This window comes from Arvicanthis niloticus, chromosome 4 (assembly GCF_011762505.2).
Source record: "Arvicanthis niloticus isolate mArvNil1 chromosome 4, mArvNil1.pat.X, whole genome shotgun sequence".
In the NCBI taxonomy this organism is placed as follows: Eukaryota; Metazoa; Chordata; class Mammalia; order Rodentia; family Muridae; genus Arvicanthis; species Arvicanthis niloticus.
Genome location: NC_047661.1, coordinates 66863693 through 66881686, shown reverse-complemented (window position 1 = coordinate 66881686; position 17994 = coordinate 66863693). Strand labels below are relative to the sequence as shown.

At 44.2% G+C, this 17994-nt stretch overlaps 1 protein-coding gene across 2 annotated transcripts; it reads right to left on the bottom strand.

Moving 5' to 3' along the window:
* Positions 1 to 2736: 2736 nt before the first annotated feature.
* LOC117707595 (Fc receptor-like protein 1) lies at positions 2737 to 17638 on the bottom strand. Of its 2 annotated transcripts, XM_076932624.1 has the most exons (10): positions 17111 to 17638; positions 12541 to 12561; positions 9559 to 9846; positions 9113 to 9391; positions 8653 to 8781; positions 7798 to 7822; positions 5111 to 5193; positions 4865 to 4936; positions 4280 to 4311; positions 2737 to 3295 (listed from the first exon to the last, which is right to left on the bottom strand). In XM_076932624.1, the coding sequence occupies exons 1-10, from the start codon at positions 17139 to 17141 to the stop codon at positions 3227 to 3229; spliced, it is 1029 nt and encodes a 342-aa protein (XP_076788739.1). In that variant the 5' UTR covers positions 17142 to 17638; the 3' UTR covers positions 2737 to 3226. The 2 variants fall into 2 exon arrangements, with proteins under 2 accessions (XP_076788739.1, XP_076788740.1); XM_076932625.1 differs by lacking the exon at positions 4280 to 4311.
* Positions 17639 to 17994: the final 356 nt, after the last annotated feature.

The window sequence follows — 17994 nt, the reverse complement described above, 5'->3', positions numbered from 1 at the left end:
TTCCATTCCTTTTTCTCCTCTCTTGGATGTATTCTTTTTCTCTTTAGTTTCAAGAATTACTCTTACTCTATGGAGCTAGTTTAGTGATCTTCAATTATCTTAGCCTGCTCTTTTCATGGTTAAAAAGTTAGTTTCTTCTCCCCCAATTATGATAGATAATTTTGCTGAGTAAAATAGTCTGGGTTGGCAACTGTGTCCTATCAGAACTTGAAATATATCATTCCAAATAAGCCTCACTTTAAAGATACTATTGAAAATATGTAGTCATTTTTTTCCTGCTATCGTTCTGATATGCTTGCTTTTATATGTATCTGGGTGCTTCTCTGTCAGGCCCTTTTCTTGGGAAGATGAATGGGAGAGCCCATGCTTCTTCATCAGGCTGGACAGTTTTCTTTAGAGATATATGGTTATGAATAATAACCTGTTTTGCTTGTTTATACCCTCTTAAATCCCCTTGCTTCTTTTGTTCCCTGAATAGATACTGGCTTAAAGCCTGGCAGGGAGATAGGGACCAAATCCTTGAGACCTTTCTGAGATGATTGACCTATCATGTTCCCTCATCAACACCCTCTTACAGTAAGAAGGCTTCCAAGCTTCTCAGTGGAAGCAACATCTGTGCTAAGCAGTAATCTTAATTTACTCTTTGAGGGTCACTGGGGCCCAACCCCCTCTAGCCTCACATGTTGGACCTCCTAAGCCAAATAGTCACACCATGAGTCATATCCTGCTAGAGCCAGGGCATATAAGGAAAGTTCCCTACTGTGGGAGGCTAGCCATCACGGCTTTTATAAGCCATTATGTGCAGAAATTTACAGAGGGATTACTTTGCTTTGGGTGGGGTCATACTCTTTTATAAGAAACTGTCTGCTCTCCTGAGCAGGTCTCCTTCAGGGACACTGTCCCTACAGATCCTTCAATTCTCTATAAAGATCTCTCTCTCTCTCTCTCTCTCTCTCTCTCTCTCTCTCTCTCTCTCTCTCTCTCTCTCTCTCTCTCCAGCATCCATCTAAGCCCACAAGAGATTCCTTTCTCTCCTACCCAGGAGATACAGTATTGTTGTTTGCCCTTGGTAGAACCCAAAATTAACCCTATAGTGTCTTTATTGCTGTTCTAGCTGTAAAGAGACAACATGACCAAAGCAACCCCTTATAAAACAGAACATTTAAATGGGGGCTTGCTTACAGTTTCAGAGATGTAGTCTGTTATCATCCTGGTAGGTGCATGGCATCAAAGCAGAAGCTGAGAGCTACATCCTGATTCACAGGCTGAAAGATAGAGAACTGGGCCTGGCCATATCTAATCCTTCTATTCCTATCAAAGACTTCCACTCTCTGGAGACTAAGCATTCAGATATATGAGCTGTGGAAACCACCTAGAGAAATACAGCCTAAGTTTTTACAGTGGCTGCCATTTGTGGTATCTGATAGCAAAGACTTTACTTTTAACTTTTATCTCTAAATTGTTTTAATATATAAATGTGAGATTGTGATTGACTTTCATTGAAAATGTTCTTCAAGCAAAATGAGCATGTTTTCAAAAGTTTGACAATTCCAGAGGAAACACTGTCTCCAGATATTCAGAAAGCTTAGTCTAGATCCTGCATGGTTCTGTTTAATTCCTTTTCCCGTTTGGTTGCATTTTCTTGCAATTCCTTAAGGGATTTTTGTGTTTCCTCTTTAAGGGTTTCTATCTGTCTACCAGTGCTCTCCTTAAGTTCTTTGAGAGTGTTATTTATGTCTTTCTTAAAGCCCTCTATCATCATCATGAGAAGTGATTTTAATTCTGATTCCTGCTTTTCTGGTGTGATGGGGTGTTCAGGGCTTGCTCTGATGGGGGAGCTGGGTTCTGATGATGCCATGTAACTTTGGTTTCTGTTGCTTATGTTCTTGCTCTTGCCTTTTGCCATCTGGTTAACTCTAGTGCTGCCTGTACTTGCTGTCTCTGACTGAAGCCTGTCTTTCTAGTTATCTAGCTTGTGTCTGATCTCCTAGGGGTCCAGATGTCTCTGTGATCTTTTCCAGCTGCACTGATTACAGTGGTACCTCTAGGATGCCTCAGGATATGGTGCCTCCAAGGTAGTAGTCCAGCTAGGTGTCTGCTGTTCTGGGTGCAGTGTCTCCTCTAGAATATCTCAGGATATGTTGTCTGAAGCTCTGAGTTCATTTGTTCCTCTGTGGCTCTGGATTGAGTGGACCTTCCAGTATGTCTCAGGTGGAATCCGGGGTCCACACAACAGCAGACCTGGCAGAGGTCTGATCTAGGCCTCAGATCTGAGAACTAGTTTCTAAGACACTGTCCAAGTTAGAGCGCCTGGGATCCCTGCTTCCTCTGGGTTCTTGGAGGTTGGGGACAGAGCTGCCACACAAGATCTGCTTAGTGCTCTGGCCCAGACTGGAAGGAACCAGTGTTCCCGGCCAGGAGTAACTTCCTGGGTCCTATTGGTTCCCAGTTACTCCCTGTTTAGGGCGGGCCCTGCTGTCTGCTTACCTAGGACACTGCCTGAGTTCGAGTGCCTGGGATCCCTGCTTCCTCTGGGTTCTTGGATGTTGGGGGCAGAGCTGCCACCCAAGATCTGCTCAGTGCTCTGGCCCAGACCAGAAGGAACCCGAAAGCTTAGTCTAAATGTTGCATCAAGTTCAAAACTTAGAGCTTGGTGAATCTTTCTATTATAAACCAGAGAGGATTTAGACGCCTATACACAGAACACGCCGCTGAAATTAAGTGTAACCAATTAAATTTAGTGCAACTGTGTTTTAATTCCAAATCGATGACAGTGACTCAAAAGTCCACTGTTGGGTATTTTAGGATATCACACAGAGGAAGCGCAGCTCTCTCCACAGCAGACCTGCAAAGTCACTGATCATGGCTTTGTGCTCTCTGAGTCTCACTGTCCCTCTGCTGCAAGACCTCAGTTACTTTCACCACACCATTTTCCTCTTGTAATTAAAAGTTCTAGTACAATTCATCATGCCCCAACATGAATGGGCAACAACCAGATGCCACCAGCAAATGCTTCTGGCTTCTCCGTCTAAGTTGGTTTTCCTGGGTGGTTTCTGCAGGACTTACTCCAACTTCACACGGGGTAGGTGAAAGACCCGTCTAATGAAGGGCAGCACAGCGTGTGGGGAAGGTGTGCTGGCAAGCTATCCCGTTCCCCCATGTCCTCAGAGGCCACATCAGGCCTTGGGCTTTCTTGTAGCACCCCACAGTTGCTGTTCGCATAATTCTACATAGCATCTTCATAGTCCATGTACGCAATGTTTATCCTTGGCTTAGAATAGATTCCAGAAGAGACCTGGAAGGACCAAAGAAGAGAAGACAGAAGGACAAGTCTTCCGCTAGGACTCTTTTAGTCAGGCTGACTGCATTTTGTCTTGTGCACACACAACACCTTAAAAGGAGCCTTTTGGAAGCCTGTGGCCTCTGACAACATTGTCAAAAGTGCCTGTGACTCTAGAAGATTCCATAGGTGCTCCTGCTGAGCAATTCTATGGGCAGTCATTGTTCAAAGATGTCAGAGTGAATTAAACTGAGTGTGCTCCCAGAGTCCACTGAGAACTTGAGTTCTGGTCCGAGACCAATTGCAAAGCACTGAGTGATATGTGATCGAGCAAAGCCAGAATACCCAGTACCTTTGTAGCATCATGGGTGTCCTTTAAAATGTTTTAAAATTGTGCATATATGTGTATTTATATGTGAGTATGTGCACATGAGTGCTGGTGCCCATGGGGAGGAGAAGAAGCCATTGGATCCCCTGAAGCTGGAGATATGGCTGGTTGTGAGCAGCCCAATGTAGGTGCTGAGAACTGAATTCTGGTCTTCTATAAGAGCAGTAAGGCTCTTAACTGTTGATATCTCTCCATGGATATCTTGAATTATCCAGGTAGTTATGAATTAGGACTTTTTCATAACAAAAGTCATTACAGTTCTATTCAGTATTAATTTAGTTCCTTTCTTATTGCTAACCATACAGCACTAGCTGATGTCTGTACAGTTCAACAGTATTTTAGGATAAAGATTTTCAAATAAATAGAACGTTAAAAATTAGTATAAATCACGATTGGACTACACATTGCTCTGGGAAATGTACCCATAGTCATCTAAAATCCCCTCATTCAGTGAGTCTTTGTTGTTAAAACTAAATGTTTTCTATCTCTACAGTGCTGACAGATAAAGGATATTGACATGTTTCCTTTCCTAAGCAGCTATACTGTGAGGGTTATTAGGATGATCTCCAGAGGAAACAGAGAGAGCCAGGAGGACAGTGACAACTGCTTACCTCACTTGCCCAGTGTGTCCTCACGTGCTGAGCTGTGGAGGGACAAGTAAGTGGTGAGAGTCCACCCATGTTTAGCCTTTTACAGTCCTCCGTTAATTAAGGTTGTTTCTTCTCCTGCCTGTTTTCTACAGCTTGCTCTCCAGCAGTGTTTCCTATCCTCCTTTCTACCACATCAACAACTGTCTTAGCGTCCACAGAAGAATGGGCAGCCTGGGGTCGGTGGGCAAGTCGGCCCTTTTGCCACTGGAGACACTTCAATACCTCTCTCCTTCTCAAGTCCTGCCATGTGAAGGGTGGGACAAGAGCTGCAGCTATGGTGAAGCACTGGAAGGAGAGTGTGGGGCTGCTAAGAGGGCCAGCACCATCTTTGAGTTACCATTAAAAACAGGCCATGTGAACCATGCACTCGGCTATCCTAACAACAACACCGGGCTCTACTTGACACAGCTTCCAGAACAAAGGTCAGTTTTCAAGTAACTACAGTCAGCCCTAAGGACAAATGCTGTAGAGCAGAGCTACCGATTGTCCTCTTGGTTCTAGGACAGACAAGAGTCAGAGAAAAATTCATCCTATTCCACGTCTTACCAGCTGCTGGTTCCAGCTCCTGCTGGGTGTGGTACACCAGAGAGTAAACTTCATCGCCCCTTACAACGTTCACTGAAACAAGAAAGGAGACATATTGGCACAGTCCTTTCCTCCTGTTCTTCCACTGACTCCCCATCCACTTCCTATGAGGTCGCAGCAGAATGAACTTCAGCAAGCAGGCAACACCCTGTAGATCCTCCCCCTCCAGCTTGTGCGGTGTTGGCTCGGATCATTGGGAAACCTCACCGTTCTCATACACGGGCTCTGGCTGCCTTGGATTGGGAGAGTTGTGGTAGGTGGATTCTTGAAGCACAGGCTGAGGAGGGCTCCTGCAAACACAAAACACACAGCGTCCCAGATGTCCCACGTGTGATCGTTTGAGATTTTAAAGTGTGAAGCAAAGGGTCAGCTGGAAGGCACAGCTCTGCGGTGTAAGCAGAACCCTCACTCATGGGTGGACTGGGGCTCTGTGGTGCCGCACATGTCCCCTAGGAACAGGCTGTTTTGCTAACTTATTCTCTGATATCACCTGCGCATCTAGCTGTTACCATGTAGGGATCTGGGTCATATTCATTTTCTCTGCCAGTAAAAGAATTTAAAGGCAGGAAGAATACTGCGTGCAACAGGTAACAGCGGAGAAATTGTGACTACAGCAGATGGCCGAAGACGGTGAGACAGTACCAGCAGTGGAAGAAAAGCGTTTTACTAGGGGTGAGGAAACACACACATACAGCAGGCACCCAGAGAAAAACCCCCAGCAAAGCAAGGGGATGGCCGGTCTTGAAAAGCTGAAGTCCAACTTCTTTTTGAGGGCTGTTTTTGTTTGTTTGTTTGTTTGTTTGTTTTTATTGTTGTTTCTAAGTCATTGAAGAATCTTCCTCCTCTAATTTAGGGCTGATCAAGTGAAAAAAAAATTGGCTGATTGGCCCACAACTGCCGTGTAAATGTGTTCTGGTAAGATCTTGAACTTGGAAGCTGGAGAGACGGTTCAGCAGTTAAGAGCACTGACTATTTGTCAAAATAACCTGGGTTCAATTCCTAGCACCTATGTGGTAGCTTAGCTCACAACCATATGTAACTCCAGTCCTAGGGGATCCCATACCCTCCTCCATGGGCAATGCACACACATGATACATAGTCAAAACAGGCAAAGCATCTATACACATACAAATAAATATTTTTTCCAAAAAGGAAGATCTTGAACTTGCTGAGCCAGTCTATCATCAGGGCACTACTGAAAGGAGAAAAAAAAATCCCACAAGGCCTTTGTTTTAAGCTTCCAGGCTTTTGCCTCAGGCCAGGAGGGTAGTGAAGAAGCTGGCATCTTGGAAGTTCACCTTCTTCGTTACCTAGTCATGATCCCTCTCCTTATCTGTCTTCTATCAGGGAGTCTAACTCCTCGTCCCTTAGAACAGTGCAGGGTACTAAGTAAAGAAATACCGAGTCATCTCAGTTAAAAATGGATAGTTGACTAGAGAAAGCAACTTGAGGAAGGAGCAAAAGAAAATGGTCACACACATGCTACACCACCGGGATATGGAACAAGTGCTTATTGTTGCTGTTAAGATTCTCAAACTAAATTTGGAGACTGAAAGTATTTTAGAAATTTTTTCCTCCTCTAAGCCCCAACAATGTTTGCAGGGTGTTTATTACTGATGTCCTACATTTCAGAGACACACAGCACATACAGCTTACCTGTCCTACAATCCTTCTAGAATCTCAGGGTCTTTCCACTGACTCAAAGCTCTGCTGTAAGCAGGCTGTCTGCATGAACAAACCAATGACTAGACCAAAAGAAATCCAAGGAAGAAAACCGCAGAGGCATCGAAAGCAAGAAAGCCATAGAGAGCATGGCAGAATGGTTTAAAGTGATTAGTAAATGAGAAATGGCAAAATAATGCTCAAAGTGGCCAATGGGGGAAACTCAGGCGTGAGTTTTAGTTGTGGTAAAAACAGGAGAGTAGCTCACGAGAGAGGACATCAAGGTTTTAAAAGTAAGTTTTCAAGGTACCGGAAGGTACTATGCAAGCTCCTGAGAAGGGAAGCAACCAAAGACCTGTTCAGCTATGACACCTATGAATCACAGCCACCACCAGTGTGGCATGACCCCCAAGGGTGCAGTAGTGGCTCCTTGTACTCAGGGCTAGTGATGTCATCAGTCTCAGAGGAGACTGCACAACCACCAGTTTACTAAACCAGCATGATTTCTAACTACATCTCAAATATTTGTTCTTACACCCACAGATAAGTGTAGTTCTCACCCCTCCTCAAGGAAGCTTTTCTGCAACAGAGACCACTACAGAAGTCACAATCAATTAAAATGCACAGTTGTGAAGTCTATTCCCAGTGCATACATCTACAAAATGCCTCCACACCAAAGGCTCAGGGTACATTGCGGAAGAGGGGGAGGAAAGACTGTGAAAGCTAAAAGATCTGAAGTTTGCTGTGAGACTGTGTTTCCCAGTCATGTCGGAAGCTACCACCTAAAAGTCTCACCAACATGACTTTCTAAATAATGATGACACAAATAGACATATTAAAGAGGGCAGGGGAAAGTCTGTGCACAAGGAGCTCCAGGCAACTAAGGAGTACTGAGAGAGTGAGGGAGACATATTCCTCAGGAAGAGACACCAGTAGGTTATCCAATACCAAATGGTCAGCCCTGGAAACAAGCACACAGGTAATATATAAACTGAGTAGGTGGTATTTAGGTTTAGAAATGTGTGTGTGTGTGTGTGTGTGTGTGTGTGTGTGTGTGTGTGCACACATGCAACAGCAATAGAAAAAGGAGACCAAGAATTTGAAAAAGAACAGGGAAGGGAATATGGAAATATTTGGAGGGAGGAAAGGAATTGATATAGTATATGCTCAAATAATTTTTAAAAGGTAGATTTTTGGCATCATCAGCACATAGGAGAAAGCAGAGCCCTTACCTGAGTGGATCTTCTGACTGTCTTCCTGCAAGGCAGAAAAGTGAGAGTACTGTATCAGTGGGGGTCTTTCACTGCCCTCCTGTCTTGATGGTGCTCAGTTTGGATGGCATTATGTCCCCAGGGGGCACCTATGGGGTCTTCATGTCACAATTAAAGTAATTCAGGTCCAGAGGAGTTAAGTCAACTTCCCAAAGCCCGTAAGCACCAGAAAGTTACAGAAGGGATGAGGCAAGGTGTCCACAGATGTTCCAATGATAGCTGCACATAGCCCCCTACTGACACATCTTCAGCTTGCTCAAGGGAGAATAGGTTAAACATAACTCCATATTAAATTATGGATAAATTAAAATTGAAAATGGAGAACAATCATTGGCTATATTACCAAGTGACACCTCCAGGAGGGGAAAAATAATATTTCACCCAAAAAGTGGGAAAGATCCAGGAATGGCCAGAGCCTGTAGGAATGTGAATTGTATTTCAAGGAGAAGGAAAAGCCTATGAGAGCGCCCTGGGTAAGACTGCTGCACTGTAAGACTGCTGCACTGGCATCAGGACGGGGGCTGGGCTGGGGTGGGCGGCCAAGTGTTCCTCTCCCCTAGTTTCTGAATGGATTTTAAAAAACAGTTACATTTTATGTAAAAGTTAAATCACGGAGGAAAAAGATATCAGCTGGTGAAAAATGAAGACATGAATAACTTTCCTAAAATTGGTGCGTTCACGGGCTGTGAAAGTTTGTGAGAAGACCCAGAGGCGAGGTAGCTAGGGTGTGCACTTCACTCCACAGGCTGTGTGCTACAGCCTGTGTCAGGGGAAAAAGGTTATAGTAGCAAAATATGGATACAGTCAGTTACTAACCTATTTTTCTCTTGAGCCAGTAGCAAAATATTAGGGCTATGGCGATAGGGCCAAGACAGCCAAGCAGCCACACAGGGAGTCTTGAAGAGAGATGACCGAGTCCGTTCTCAGTGGGCACTAAGGAGAGACCTGTGCACAAGCTACTGTAAGGAAGGGATTGGGTTTGGAGAACAGACATCTCAGGTGTAGATTACGCTCAAGGGTTGCTCCTCATGTGTGGTGTGGTGTGTGTGTGTGTGTGATATCCTTATTTATCTAGAGAACGTCTGCTTCTTACACTTACGAAAAAGGACAGACATCTAGGCTCCATTCTCCACACCTCTCATGTACATCACCCCAGACATCATCATGTACAGAAACCCCGCCCCTGGTACACCCCCCCCCCCCTGGAAACCCCAAAGCTCTCCTCGGATGCTGAGGAAGAGACACTGACCTTGAGAGTCCCAAGCCTGAGAGATACCTGTTAAGTTGAGAGCTACCATCTCACTTCGTTGGGCACCCTGGCCATTGTTGGCATCACAGGAGAAGTTTCCATAATGTTCTGCAGTCAGGGAGAAGTTAAAGGATGCTCCTCCTCCAGAGGGGTCCGAACCATTCCCCAGAATGATGTTCTCATGATAAAACTGGTAGAAGATTGGGGGTGAGCCTCTCAGGGCCTTACAGTGAAGCTCCACCAGGTCCCCCAGCACAGCCTGGGTTCCAGAGTCCCCAAACGTAAGGACAGGGCGAGATACTGGAACTAATCAACAGTGGACAATTAGAGTGGACACTTGATAGTGTGACAGACCCATGTTTTCTGCCTGTCCTCTGGAGGTTCAACCCCACTGAGGGTCCTAAAGGCAGCTCAGGGGAGTGTGGAGCTTAGGTGAGACTTGTTGTCTGAGTTGTGGTGTTTGTGTTACTTACCTCTGACACTGACCTTCACCAGCTCACTGGGAAAGGGGCCCTTGCCGTTGTCAGCCGCACAGTAATATTGATCAGCATCACTTTGCTTCACTTCACTGATCTCAAACTCTGCTGATCGTGAAAGCTGTGTCTTTGTTTCCAGTTTTAAACCCAGGGCCCCTCTGTACCAGAGGTAAGTTATATTTCCAATGGCACTATCAACTGAGCAGATGAGGACCAGCTTCTTTCCCTCCATCACCCATCCTCCCGGGGGCCGTGTCTTCAAGCTCACATCAGAGACTTGGGTTCCTGTGGAAACACCAGACAATGAGGAGGACTCTGAGTAGCAAGTGTTTCAGAGAGGAGTGGGTGTGGTGGTTCTGAGAGCCAAGGCTGCTGGCAAAGTCAGTGATTCTTATAGCGTAAGTAGGGGCTGGTGTTCTGTTGAATTGAAATCATCTTAGGTTTGGTTGATAGTCTCAGGGTAAGAAAAGCATTATACCACGACTGTAGAGTATGTGATATCATCTCCCACCCTACGATGACATAACTTCTACTCAGCAGAAGGCTAAGACTCGGATCTAGAGATAGGACATAAACACAAACTCCAGGCAGTATTCATCATTAGACATCGTTTGTGTTTTCGGCCTGTAGGACCTATAGCATCTCCCACAACCTCCCTGATAAGCACGAGTTTCCCTTTGCTGTGAACTTGCCCTGTTCCTTCTCATACATCCTAACCCTATGTGTTGGGATCAGCTTCCAGAAGGCAATCTTCATCTGTGGCTTAGATCTCATTATCTTAATTTTTAAAATTTCTGGCATAATTTTTAAAGTTATGCCACTGTAGGTATATTAAAGACTGTCACAAGGTATGGTGGAGCTTGATGTTTTTGTAAACTGTCTCTGTCTCTCTCCTTTCTCCTTCTCCCTCCCTCTCTCCTTCCATCCTTTCCTCCTCTTCTTTCTCCTCCTCCTCCCCTTCTCCCTCCTCCTCTTTCTCCTCTTCCTCCTCTTCTTTCTCCTCCTTTATTTTGTCAATACCAGGAATCAAAGCAATGGAGCCTTATATGCTGGGTATGTGCTCTACTGCTGAGCTAAAACTCAGCCCACTTTTTTTTTTTTATAAACCATATTGATCAGGACAAAGGTTCCCCTTTCCCTAACATCTCAGACATACCACCGGCATCACTTTCAAAGGTACAACAGGGGACCTGGGGGAGTCAGGTGGTATGGAAGTGATATAGAGGGGCTCGGTTCTCTGTCGCCTCTTCCCTGAGCCTCCTATCGCAGTTCTGGATGGAGAAACAGGAGCACACTTGTCTGGAAATGCCCTGAACCCATCACCCATGCAGTCCAGGTCCTTTGACTCAGAACTTCTATACCTCTGAAGAGCTCTTTCAGTTAAGGTGCTTTCCTCAGTGTCTACACAGTCCCATCAGCCCATGAATGCTACAGTCTCTTTGGGCATTTGCTTAACCCTGAGAACCTCTCAGTTTGGGAGACTTTAGTAGTTTCCCTGTTAGGAAAATCATTCTATATACCAGATGAAAATACCGAGTCCTCTGGGTCCCTGGGAAGTCCTAGTTCAACGTGCATAGCCTCAGACCCTTCCTACAAGAATACTTTTTGTAGAATCTTTTTAGACACTGGTTACACTTACAATTAGTATCTACTTGAGTGTGGACTACTCTTCATTTTCTTTCAGCAGACATCTGTGATCCCCAGAGGACTGATAACTTCCCAGTATTTGAAACTGAGCAGACAAAGGAAGGGGGTAGGCACTGGCAACACTCTCTTCTCACTAGGTTAGCATAACAAGGAGCCAGAAGGCAGACACATGCCTCACTATGGGAGTCTGGAGTTCTGCCTTGTAGTCCATGGCTTGTTTCAGAGAATTCTCAAGCATCAAGGATTTCCATAAAAACATGTAAAGCAGCTCTTTCTCTGTCCTGGATTGTGGGTTTGTAGTTCTGTTTAGGCTATGATTGAGTGCCTGGCCTTAGAGGTAAAGGAGAAACAAAATAAAAGGCACACATAGCATTCGCACAGACATAACTTAAATTTGGAGATCAATGATGGACCCAGAAGATCAGATCCTTCTGTTCCCTCTGATCATGGGAATCTCTGCTCCTGTGTTGCTGGGTGCAGAATCATTTTTTAAATGAGTTTTTAAAAACTATTTATTTATTTTATGTATATGAGCACACTGTAGCTGTCTTCAGACACAAGAAGAAGGCATCAGATCCCATTACATATGGTTGTGAGCCACCATGTGGTTGATGGGACTTGAACTTAGGACCTCTGGGAGAGCTCTTACAAACTGAGCCATCTCTCCAACCCCTAATCTTTTTAACCTTGTGGTTAATAGTTTGTGAGTAAGAGATCAGTTCATGCATGGTAGATTTACATATGCTTCACAGTGAAAAATTCCTTGTGGCAAGAAAATCAATTAAATTTGCATATAGCAGAGAGAAAGAGAGTGAGAGCAAGAGAGAGAGGGAGAGGAGGAATAGGAGAAAGAGAGAGAGAGAGAGAGAGAGAGAGAGAGAGAGAGAACAGCTACAATTACAGAGTAGAGCTAAGAATAGCAGGAGGCAGCAGCAGTCCTGTTGGTTTTGCATGTGGCTGGAGACTGACTACACTGCTGTGCTCTGTGGCTCTGCTTTCTACTCAGCCATTGGCAGTGCGTTTCCCAGTTGAAGAGCACAGCCAGACCTAGAGCTTCCGAAGGAGAACAGACTCCTTCTAACATAAATCTCTGATGCTCTCTTCTATCGCTTCCATCTTTGTGTGACCATATTTCCCTCCCAGTGCTGAGGTGGCTCCAGAACAGCTCACCCAGGCTGGACAGACACAGTCCACAGCCTGGGCCCAGAAGAGTCTCTGAAGTTTGTTTCTGGGATGGGACAGGCATGGCTGCTCAGCCATCCACTTGCCTCGTGTGCTGATCTAGGTGACAAGCTACCCCTAGACTGCGAGGAAGAGGGGGGCATAACTTACCAGCAGGCTCACAGGGTAGAGCTGGAAAAGAAACCAGTACAGGTTAGACCAGAGCAGTGAGTGCCACAGACATACAGTTAAACTTCTCTAGAGTGTTTTCCCAAAAGTACCCGTTTCTTCCCTTGTGCCTCCCCCACTCCTCCTTCTTCCCCCTTCTGCTGCATCTTCCCTTCCCTGAATTCCTTTCTTATTTCTTTTTCCCACATTCTATATCACCCAGAAAAGACACATGGTCATTTTTATGCTGATAAAGTAATTTTACTGACCTTTGTCTCCGTGATGAAGAGCACTGTTCTTCCCTCACCCCTACCCCCCTCCCCAAGGAGAAAGGTGGTTTATTCAGAAGATGTTGGGAGATGTTGTTTATCAACTAAAGAAAAATAAGTTGAGTTACTACCTTATACAGCATTCCATCTACTTGTAAAGAGAAAACTATATTGTTAACAGAAAACTGTACAGCACCTAGGGATGAGGGAGGATTAGTAAACACAATTTCGAAAGAACACTGTGGAGGTAAATATTGATGAATCTAGTTACATTAAATTAACAGTAATAGTTTCGATTAAGGAAGGATATTGTAGTAGACAATATTAAGAGCCATCAGAGTGGGAGAACCTATGTGTTCTTGTTATTAAAGTCTGAAAAGGATACTATTCAGCTGGGCGGTGGTGGCACATGGCTTTTATCCTAGTGTTTGGGATACAGAAGCAGGTGGATCTCTGAGTTTGAGGCCAGCCTGGTCTACAGAGTGAGTTCTAGGACTCACTCCAGAGAAACCCTTCTTGAAAAACCAAACCAATCAAACAAACAAATAAAATACCAAAAATACAAAAAAACCAAACCAAATCAAAACAACAAAAACAAACCAAAAAACCAAAGTGACTATTCAAAAAGAATATTTCTTGATTAACAAGGAAAACAACAATCTCAATAGCAAAATAGATAAGGAATATAATAGGCAATATATAACATAGAGGCTCCAATAAACAAACAAAACTCTGAAAGCCCCTAAATATATTAGAAGGTAACCAGATAACCATAAAACTTCCAAACTGAAACAACAGACAGTGTCATTATATCGGCAGCTGTTCAAACCTGGATGGTTCTGGATATAGGAAGACCTGTTCTTAACTGCCTGACAATGTGTTTCTCTGCCCTTCTTCCTAGTCCTTCCTCCTCTCAAAAACCTTAAGTGTCATCTCTGGACTTGCTACCAGATATAACAACAGTCACATAAGAGGAATAAAGGTCTCGTTCTCAAGGCCTGGAGCCCCACTGGCTGCCAACTTCCTATCAGAGGAGGCTTGGGTCCAGAGTAGAATTAAACTTCTTCAAATACTCTCTCCTAACCCAAGAATTTGGCCATTTTATTGATCAAATATGAGAAATTTTCGGGAAAATGCAGGCTTTGTCACTAGATAGGAGAGATACTGATATTCATCCATCCTCTGACAAGTCATGAGGCCCTGGGAAGCATGTCCTTCCTCTATTTCAGTGATTTTTTCAATGAGATTAGGATAGTGACAGAACCTGCCTTATTGCATTTGTAGAGACAAGTGTGTGTCCATAGAGTGTTGAGACTAGCACCTCAGATTTCTTTAAGATCCAATCAAGATTTTCTCCTAATTATTAATTGCTTTTATTATGCTTAGCTTGAAATGCCTACTTGGTTAAATGCTTATTTGAATAATTACTTCCTCAGGTAATAGGAAGGGATCAGAGAAAGCTAGCAGACAAATCATATTTATATGTTTTTCATAAATACTTTGCAATATTTGACTGTCACAGAATGTACACTATAGTGGGTGAAAACTCTGCACCTAAGGCTTAGAGAACATTACAAGAAAGAAGGCAAGAAGACTGCAAGGGCAGAGGACCAAAAGGTTTGCTGTGAAGTTGTGTATCCAAGAAGTAACAGGAACCCATGGCACCTCAACAATATGGCTTCTTAAAGAAGACTCAAACAATGATAATATCAACACACATACTAGTGTACAAGAAGAAATCTCACGTGGCCCATCCCTAGACAAAGAATTATAGGCAAATAGTGACTGGTGAGTGTGTGGAGGGTACCCTTTCCCAGGGATGAGTTCCTTAATAGGTTGTTCATCAGCCATGAAATTGTATACACAAAAATTGACCCCACAGGTTGCGATTATATATTTATGTACATATGTGGAATAATAGTAATCAAAAAAAGTTACTAATGTGAGAGGGAGTGGGGATATGAGCGGAGCTAGAGGGAGGACAAGGAAGGGGGAGGTGATATAATTATATTTTAATTGAAAACTTTTTGATAAAAATAGAACATTGTTTGAGAGAATAGAGCTCGGATGAAAAATAAAGCAGAGAAATAAGTTGTATTGAAGCTTCAGACTGTCTGGACACTCAGAGCACCCCTGGCATAGAACAGCAACCATGAAGAGAGTGGGCATTAACGTGGAGGGAAGGAGAGGAAGGGGAAGGGAGGGGGAGGGAGGGGAGGGAGGGGGAGGAAGGGGGATGACAGAGAGGAGAAAGAAGCAGAAGAGAGGGTTAGGGATAGAGAAACAGGGAGAGGAAGGGAGAGAGAAGGAGGGAGAGGGGGAAGGAGGTGGGGGGAGGGAAGGGAGGGGAGGGAGAGGGAGGGGGAGGGAGGGGCTGGACAGAAAGGAGAGAGAAGCAGAAGAGGGATAGAGATGAAGGGAGGGGGAGGGATGGGGAGAGAGGAAAGGAGGGGAAGAGAGAGGAGAGAGCATGAAAGAAAAAGAAAGAGATAGAGACAGAGAGAGAGATTGAGAGAGACAGAGACAGAGACAGAGAGTATTTCTACATTTTTGGCCAGAGCAACCAGAAAAATGGTAACAACATTTCTAGAGATAGTTTGTGGGAAGAATCAGGTACGTTTGTTGTAGTGGTGAAATGACAGAGATCAACAAAGCTGTTTAGGATTCTTGGTAGCCACCTAGTAGCCACTGGCATCGACTGGCTGTTAAGTTTTTAAGGAATAAGTCAAAGCTGGTGAGATAAACTCAAGTTTGGACTTAACGTGTCACACTAAATGACAAAGGTGTGTAAGGATGGAGGAGAAACTACAGGTGAAGCCTAGGTATCCACTCCAAGCTGCCAACATGTTAGGGATTCAACTCAACAAAGGGGCAGAAGAGCAGCAGATAGGAAACAGAAAGAAAGCGGAGGAACATGGCATTCTGGAAACCAAGTTAAAAACACCCTGTCTGCCCCCAGAGGCTACGAAGTAGGAAACAGAAATGACTTCTGGGTGAGGCGATGTGAAGTGGTGAGAGATGGAGAGAGCGATTGCAAAGGAGCAGTGGGGACTAAAGGTCTATTAAAGTGAGTTCACCAAACAAGGAAACAATTGAACACTTGCCGGGTTTAGAATGAGAGAGGAACTCACAGGACAAGATTGGGCGCTTGAAAGAATCTTTGAAATGATAGAAATGTTTCTGGCTTTGATTGACATCTGGGGGCAGGGAAGTCTCAAGAGCTTAAGAAAGGCAGGTCTCAGAGTAATTAAAACTGAAGTTTTTTTAAAAAGAAAAATCGGGGAAGTGAGACAGAGTAAAGTTGTCAAGCGCATCGTGAACCCAGCGCAGAGTGAATGGAACAAGGGCAGAGTGAAGGGAGAAAGAGAGACGGTGCGGGAATGAGCGGGGAAACTCTCCAAGCACGCCTGTGTACGGACAGGAACCAGCTGGAACCGAGACACAGACACATTCGAGTGGAGGAGGAGGGTCTTGAATGAGCAAATGGAGACTCCTATCTTTGAGACGAGGTGTATTTACAGAGCAAGAAGAAGGCAGGCAAGTAGTTGGTTGACATGGGCATAGAAAAAGGGAGAATTTTCTTTTTGCCATTTTTTACTTCTAAAATAAAGTATTAATTAAAGTTATAAAATGGGGCCAAAAAGGATTAAGTTTGAAGAGAAATGAGAAGACCTGAAACAATGGCTTCAAGAACGAGTGGGAAAACAGGGCTGTACACGAAGAACATCTGTGATTTGGTTTCCCGTGTCAAGTGATGATAATATGCCAGGTGAGCCTTTGTTTAAAATACCACTGTTTGGACACAGTTAAAGTGTGTCATCTGACGAGTAAGCATTCCAAGTGTAACGATTAAGGATGGAAGAATAATTCTGTCATTCTGATGCATGACACCAGAGAAACCAGAGTGTAGCTATGGTGGAATGAGGAGGGCTGGTGATAAACACCAATGTTCTACCATGTGAATAAAAGGAAGTGGTTTTGATAGACAAAAAAGGAACTGAGGGACCAAATTGATGCCTACACTGTGTGTGTGTGAGGGAGAGAGAGAGAGAAAGAGAGAGAGAGAGAGAGAGAGAGAGAGACAGAGACAGAGACAGAGACATAGAGACAGAGACACAGAGACACAGAAAGAGACAGAGAGACACAGAGATACAGAGAGAGAGATAGAAAGAGACAGAGAGACAGAGATGACAAGAGCATCCCCTCCAAATCCCCAAGCATCGCCAGGCAGAAACTTAGTTATAGAATTCTCTATCCTTTTTAAGATCCCCGATCCCAGACCCCACTCCAAGCTGACAACTCACCACAAGTCAACAGCAGGAGCCAAGGTAGCATGAGGACCAGGCTGGGGATGGTAACTTGAGGGTGCCTCTCACCAAAAATAAAAAAAAAAGCAAAACCAGACTACTCACAGAGGTGTCACAGATGACTGCTCTCAGCTTCTCTGAGGTTTGAGGAAGTTGGGGGTCAAAGGTTAACCTTCGGCACGAGTTTACAGAAATAGAAGTACAAAGGAGCATTATCCAGCGTTCATTTCTTCCTCCGTGACGTCCCCATAGAAGAAAGATGCCCCTTTGTATGTTTCACTCAATTTCATGACTTGTGCATCAGGAGATGCAGGCTTTCTTTTTATAACTTTGATTGATACCTTATGTATTAAAATATTAATATTCATGTATCTCGGGGTTTTTCAGTGGATGATTTGGGCATTGATGAATCTCGCTGAGCCTGAGTCCCACTGAACTTCACACCACACATCACCGTCTTTGGTAAGGATGTCTGATCAAATATACCTTTTTTCTCACAAGCTTCTATTGCAGTCTCTCTGTGTCTGACTCAGAGATGGAAGGGAGTATTCACAGGTTATGTTCCGTGTCTGCTGTTGTTGCATATTCTGATTTATATAGGGTCCAGCTATTCATATAGATATTTTCCCATGTTTAAAATTTCAGTGCCCCAATAAATGAACATGAGTCACTTTTTTAAAAGTCATAGGAAGTCATAAACTGGGAGAGGTTTGTAATAAAATGGAGGACCTGAGTATGCACCAATTATCCTCTGTGTACTGGAAAAGGCTCACTATCATCACGAACTTTGGTATTTGTGTGACACCCTTTCTCCCCTTACCCCCATCAGAGATAGGCAATTCCTGCCATTGCTTTCTTTAGCATCTGTGTCCCCCTTTCTC

What these genes read in the sequence shown, in the direction of transcription:
- LOC117707595 (XM_076932624.1), bottom strand. Translation starts at nt 17,141, where the DNA reads ATGCTACCTTGGCTCCTGCTGTTGACTTGTG. An exon ending in AGAGCCCGTGTATGAGAACG is followed by an intron (nt 4,937 to 5,110) that starts GTGAGGTTTCCC and finishes TTCTTGTTTCAG; the next exon opens with TGAACGTTGTAAGGGGCGAT. An exon ending in GGAGCTGGAACCAGCAGCTG is followed by an intron (nt 4,312 to 4,864) that starts GTAAGACGTGGA and finishes GTCCCTCCACAG; the next exon opens with CTCAGCACGTGAGGACACAC.